Source organism: Helicoverpa zea, chromosome 31 (genome assembly GCF_022581195.2).
Source record: "Helicoverpa zea isolate HzStark_Cry1AcR chromosome 31, ilHelZeax1.1, whole genome shotgun sequence".
Taxonomy (NCBI): Eukaryota; Metazoa; Arthropoda; class Insecta; order Lepidoptera; family Noctuidae; genus Helicoverpa; species Helicoverpa zea.
In genome coordinates, this window is record NC_061482.1 from 4,621,365 (window position 1) to 4,627,364 (window position 6,000).

At 38.3% G+C, this 6,000-nt stretch overlaps 1 protein-coding gene across 1 annotated transcript; it reads right to left on the bottom strand.

The window, feature by feature from the left end:
• Positions 1 to 1,755: 1,755 nt before the first annotated feature.
• LOC124645279 (secernin-3) lies at positions 1,756 to 5,457 on the bottom strand. The gene is made up of 6 exons (XM_047185078.1): positions 4,851 to 5,457; positions 4,266 to 4,462; positions 3,634 to 3,940; positions 3,370 to 3,561; positions 3,044 to 3,178; positions 1,756 to 2,965 (listed from the first exon to the last, which is right to left on the bottom strand). Exons 1-6 carry the CDS (start codon positions 5,007 to 5,009, stop codon positions 2,750 to 2,752), a joined length of 1,206 nt encoding a protein of 401 aa, XP_047041034.1. The 5' UTR covers positions 5,010 to 5,457; the 3' UTR covers positions 1,756 to 2,749.
• Positions 5,458 to 6,000: the final 543 nt, after the last annotated feature.

Here is a 6,000-nt window from a genome sequence, read left to right on the forward strand (position 1 = left end):
TCAATTGCTTACTAATGACGTCGTGGGCCTAGTGGGTAAAGAACCAACCTGTCAATTATGAGGGCGCGGCTTCGATTCCAGGTCAGGCAAGTACCAATGCAACTTTTCTGTATGTACTTTCTAATAATATCTTAGACACCAGTGACTGTGTTTCGGATGGCACGTTACGACTGTAGGTCTCGGCTGAAATTGAACATCCTTGGCAGTTGTTACGGGTAATCAGAAGCCAGTAAGTCTAACACCAGTCGAACTAAGGGGTACTGGGTTAGGGCACGCTACCATAGTGGCGGTAAGTCCCCTCTTTGAGGAGTGGCTCGGGAGGAGCCACGGCGCCTTCATTTACCGCATGACGCAGGTCCTTAGCGGACACGGTTGTTTTGGGAGGTATCTGCATCGAATCGGTCGTGAGGTGGCGCCCTGGTGTCACCACTGTGCGGACAGCTTCGAGGACACGGTGGACCTCACAGTCCAGGAGTGCCCTGCATGGGAAGGGCACCACCGGGTCCTCGTCGAGGGCGTCCGGCCCTGGTTCATGCCATGGTCCGGGGCGAGAGGAATGGGATGCCGTCGACTCCTTCTGCGAAACAGTCATGCTCGAGAAGTAGGCGGCGGAACGACAGAGAGTTCGTTTCTCATCCCGGCTGGACCAGGTAGTCACCACGGGCGCCGGGTTGTGCGAGACGACTCCCGGCCACCGTAGGCGTGGGTCTGTGGGCGATGAGTTCAGATGGTTCATCGTTCCTGCGTCTTTTTAGACAACCGGCCCGTGTCGGTGGCGTGCGTAGTTCCACACGCTCCTCAAGTTGATGTCAGCAACCCTAGCGAGGCCCAGCAGGGCGTAGGCCTGCTGGGGCTGCGGGATTGTATGAAAGAGTTACCACGGCCCTGGTACATAAAAGGCCTACGACGGCACACGACGGATTTTTAGAGAGTAAAAGTCGGACACTCCCTCATCGCTTCTGTCCCGCAGCGGGAGGGGTCATTTGATGATTTTTAGCGTCGTTAAAAAAAGCCGGTTGCACGGGTAACTGGGTTGTGGAGGTCAGATAGGGCAGTCGCTCCCGCCGCTCTGCTTCCCTTTTTTTTGTAGTAATTCCTCTCCGGATAGCTTCTTCTTTTTAGGAGCCATATCACGTGCGTTCGATCAGCCTGTGTAATATAATTCAAGTTCATAAAGGACAAAATAATGCGATGCAATGACAGTTTGATTCTTAAATTAATAAAAGAGACTAGCGAATAAATTTACACAAATAATTCATGAAAACTATTAAGCAATACGCAAAATACACAGTCCCCTGTTGCGTTTTTTTGGCAAAGGACTGTTGCCAGAGGACTGTGTATTTCAGTTAGATTTCACAATATTTATGAAACCGATGTCTTTAGTTCTGCGGGTTGTTCGAAAGAGATATACCGCGGCCCTGGTACATAAAAGGCCTATGAAGGAACACGACGGTTTTTAGTCAGTAAGAGTCTGACACTCCCTCACCGCTGCTAACCCACAGCGGGAGGGGTCATTTGATGATTTTTGACGTCGGAAAAAAAAAAAATGTCTTTAGTTTTTTAAGAACCTACCGATCAATTAAGGCACAAATAATGTAACAATTAACTATAAATAGAGATAAGTAATTTAAGTAATTAAATTACATACAATTATTTACCAGAGGCCTGTGTGTGGTAGCAGTCCAAACGCTTGTTCACCTCACAAATGACGCTCTAACACTAAACAAAATGGCGTATCGTTACCGCATTTGACAAGTTTGCCAACTTCACAACAATTGCATTTCGTTGCACTAATAAAACGATTGTAAAATATTATAGTTTTTTTTAAATATTGATTTAAATTTTTGGCAGAGGACTGTATTAAAATTCTCAGGACAAAGTTTACAGGAGCTTATTAAAATGAATAAAGTTGTAATGAGTGCTTGTTTTACGAAAATAATATAATTTCATTATTTTTGTTTGTGATATTAACTGCCAAGTGAATGTAGTTTCATTAAGTTTTTCGGAAATCGCATTTCTAGGTGTGAATGCAGTGAAAGGGACAGCCAGGGGACTGTATATTTAGAGCTTCTATAACGTTTAGAAAAAAAAATTAAAGTAATTATGGTTATAAAAACAAAGGGCCCATGAAGCTTTAGAGTTAAAGTTTCATAAAATGTGATTTTTTAAATAAGAATTAAACTATTTATTGAAAAAATCGGTCCGGACAGCCGTTTACGAGCTTACAGAGAATCGCCCCTATATTATTCACTGTGGTTCATAATACCTATAAATAATTCCCATTTATTCTAAATTGGCTTTCTTATTTCATATTTAATTTTCTTACTCAAACAATAATGATAAAGATTACTTTAAGTATGTCATAGTTCGTGCTTCTAAACATTTTATCAGAGAAATACATCAAAATTATATTATAATAAATTATTAACTGTTAAGTATCTAAGTCATAAACATTTTCTATAAAGTTGCTTTGGTGTCAATGATATACTAACATTGCCGTCCGCTCTAGCTGCGCAGTTTTTTTTTGTCATACATACGTAAGATACTTGTGGACATTCAGACTTACATTTTGGCTACAAATTTTTAGAATACGCGGCTATTTCACGAACTTGGATAAATACAGGCTTAACAGCCACATAAAGCCATACAAGTTTCGCTCTAATTATATGGATTAATCTATTAGCTAATTCCTATCAAGCAAAGATCAAACAAGGCCTTTGTTTTATAAATTGACACAAGAGATTAATTATTATTTATACAAGTTCAATTCAGTCTCCACACAGCCTTTGAGTAGATTGTCAAGATCATCAACAGTGGTTTGGCCAGCAGGGAGATTATTTAAATACTTTTCCATTTTTTCAATATATTCTTCTTCATATTTTTGGAGACTCTTGGTGATTTTTTCGTTGTCCCCCTTTGCAATGTTTTCTTTATGTAGTTTGTATAGGAGATGTTCTCTAAGTGGCTGTAAAACACAAATGAATCAATGAGTACTGATATATTTTATTACAGTTTTTTCATATCAAACTGGACTAAACCTTACCTCATCAGGGCTGACCATATGTGGAGAGGCTTGGGCCTTCTGGGTAAAGACAAAAGGCTTGAAATATGACACACTGGGATCCGGTGTGGCAGTGAACCAATGCACACTTATGCCTGCCCCTGAGATACATGAAACCTGAAAGATATCAGTCATTTAAAACAAATCAGTAGATATTTACGTACTTTAGTCTGTGGAGTGCATAGGTAGCAACTTTATATAATTAATAGATACATTGAGTTGGCATTCGAACCTCGCTTGTTTCGATTGTCTCCTTATACACGATACCCAACAAGTTTATCAGTTTAATATAATTTCTGTATGCTTACCTGACTTCCTTGAGTTGGAAAAGTGTCATCACAACTTCTGCAAATACGGCTGTCCTTATGTCTCAATATATTCATCATGTCCCTTACTTCAAATGCAGATGACACACTTGCCTCTTTTAACAACCTCTCTCCTTCTTGCTGCCTCAGTTCATCACCACCCGATGAAAAACATCTTGTGAAGTTGAATTCACTCTGAAAACAGAGTAATATCTGAATAGAATATTATAACTTTTTAACCACATTTTGCTGCATGAGAGTACATACTTGACCATCCCACAGGCCCATGCGCTTAGCTTTCTCCAACAAATTTTCTGACTGTTTATCAATTTTGGTAGTTATTGTGAGGCCATTAGAAATATTTCTATAGCCACTTTTTAATTTTTCAGCAGCCCACAGTTTGCCACTGGTTTCAAGAACCCAAGCCTCTTTGGAGTCAGCGATTAAGAAAGAGTTGTGATAGAAGTGACTGTCGTCATGCTCAGAGCATGGTCCTCCTTGACCATACTTCTCAAGAAGAGAAGTAATAACATCCAATGCTGCTTCTGCAGTATCTGCTCTCTCTAAACCTAGTCTGCAAAAGTAGGTAGCATTTAATTCATCTGAATTAATATTATTGCCAATTATTGCTTATTAAGAGTTCTCTGCAATACTATTTGTTTAATTAGCCAATTGGGTCTAGCCTACTTAATAATTGTTGGCATTTAATTGTCTTTATCATTGAACATACAGTATTAATGTATTGCTTACAATGTTTTATGAATATGCATTGAATAATTTATATTTCTTCAAAAAAAGTTCGTGGAAAAGTTTGATATTACCTTCTAAAATCGTTGAGGTCTTGTCAAAAATATTCTAGGAAATGATTCAATATTTTTTTGTTTTTGGCACAAACTCACCGCACTAAATCCATGCCCAACAGGCGTTTAGGTCTAGCATCACCTTCCCCTTCATTATTATTGGTCCACACGGCTTCATTGCCGATCACCACGTTCTTGTCATTAGCGCCCATCTCTGCTCCCCACATCCATGCAGGTTTACTTAAAATGACTGTGTTCAGTGGCGTGGAGCTCTCCTCTATGGTTATGTAAGTACACTGAAATTGAAATGGATTCAAGTAAGTATAAAGCAATATATTGATCTTAACTTTCATACACTAGGGTTGTTATTAAAAGCATTGTTGATGATATAGCAATGTGTTGCAAATTTAGAATGAAATATAGACAAAAAGAAAATTTTATATTATTTGAACACTAGCAGTGCCCCATGGGTTACACCAGTGATAAAAAGTAGCTTTTTTCTTTTAAATTTGTTTATAAATTCTGTAAAAGCCAGATACACAGACAAAGTTATGTACTTTGTATTTATAATATTAGAGAGTAAGTGCCTACTTATACTGTTGAACAGATCTGCATGTTTTTTAAACCTTAATAAATGTATTCTCTCTCATTAACTAAAATCCTACCTAGTAAATTGGGTTATACCTTGAGTTTTGGATCCCTGATTCCACCCTTTATTAGAACCACTTCCTGTACTTCATGTTGTGGACGATCTGAGTTCTTTCCAAACACCACTAAATTGTTTTTGGTCAGCGGCGGCAGTACAACGAATGTATCGCATGATTTCGGCAGTTTAGAAAACATTTTCAGTTGCAATTCGAATGCTATCGCCGACAGAAAATAAACACTTGCCTTTATATGTAAATACTAACGCGATTCAAGCACAAAACAACGGTTCCCGACCATATAATGTTATACTATGAATAAAATATGAAACATTATAAATACTTAATCATAATGCCCGCACAATAATATTGTGAACTCGATCAATCAACAATATATAATTTGCAAAGACAAGGTGACAAGGGTCGAGGACATAAGAATTATGGCACCATTGAACTATTATAAGTCTCAACAGGAAATTTACTAAGCAATATTGTTTTGTAGTAGAACGTATGCTTATTCCTAATTAAATTACTGATATGTATGTGCTATATTTCTGTAGTATGTTGATTGTTGACGTGACGAAAAGTCGAAATCTTTAAACGAAAAACGTCCCACTTCCACTTTTGTCATTGTCATTGACACATTTTGCTTCTCGCTCCTTTGACTATGCACAACTTGACATTTGTATGCAGTGTTGCCAAATCTGATTTTGAAAACTGTAGACTAGATGAGAAAATTACGTAGAATTAGTTAAAATTACTTATGAAAAGTTCGTAGATCTACGTATTTATTTTTCCAGGTAAAATAAGACAGGATTATTTTGTAAACGAGTGTTTTGACATACAAAATGCTTGTTTTGTCGATTTTTGGTTCTAGTTTTAAGTAGGTTTGCCTTTGTCTGTCAGTGCATGTAGTGTTGTTCTAGCAAGTCCCATTTTAGTCGATTTACTTGCTCACTACGGCCATTTCATAGTTAGTTAGTTTCCAGTGAGTTACAATAGATGGCAGCAGACGTACCATATACACATGAAAACTGAGTGGCCTTTTTAAGTTTTCGCCCCTGTTTATACTTCTTTATATCTACGTGTTTGTACGCTCTCGAATTTAAGGCCTTCTCCGAACTATTTGGGTGTAGGTAGTGAATGTATGAACTTTCCTTTTTTGAGATCTTTTATTGGCGCTGAGTTTT

Bases quoted from the DNA above. Each gene is read 5' to 3' on its own strand.
- LOC124645279 (XM_047185078.1), bottom strand. From the start codon at position 5,009: ATGTTTTCTAAACTGCCGAAATCATGCGATACATTCGTTGTACTGCCG. The intron at 4,463-4,850 runs GTATAACCCAAT...TTTCAATTTCAG, and splicing joins TCAGGGATCCAAAACTCAAG to TGTACTTACATAACCATAGA. The intron at 3,179-3,369 runs GTAAGCATACAG...GATATCTTTCAG, and splicing joins TTCCAACTCAAGGAAGTCAG to GTTTCATGTATCTCAGGGGC.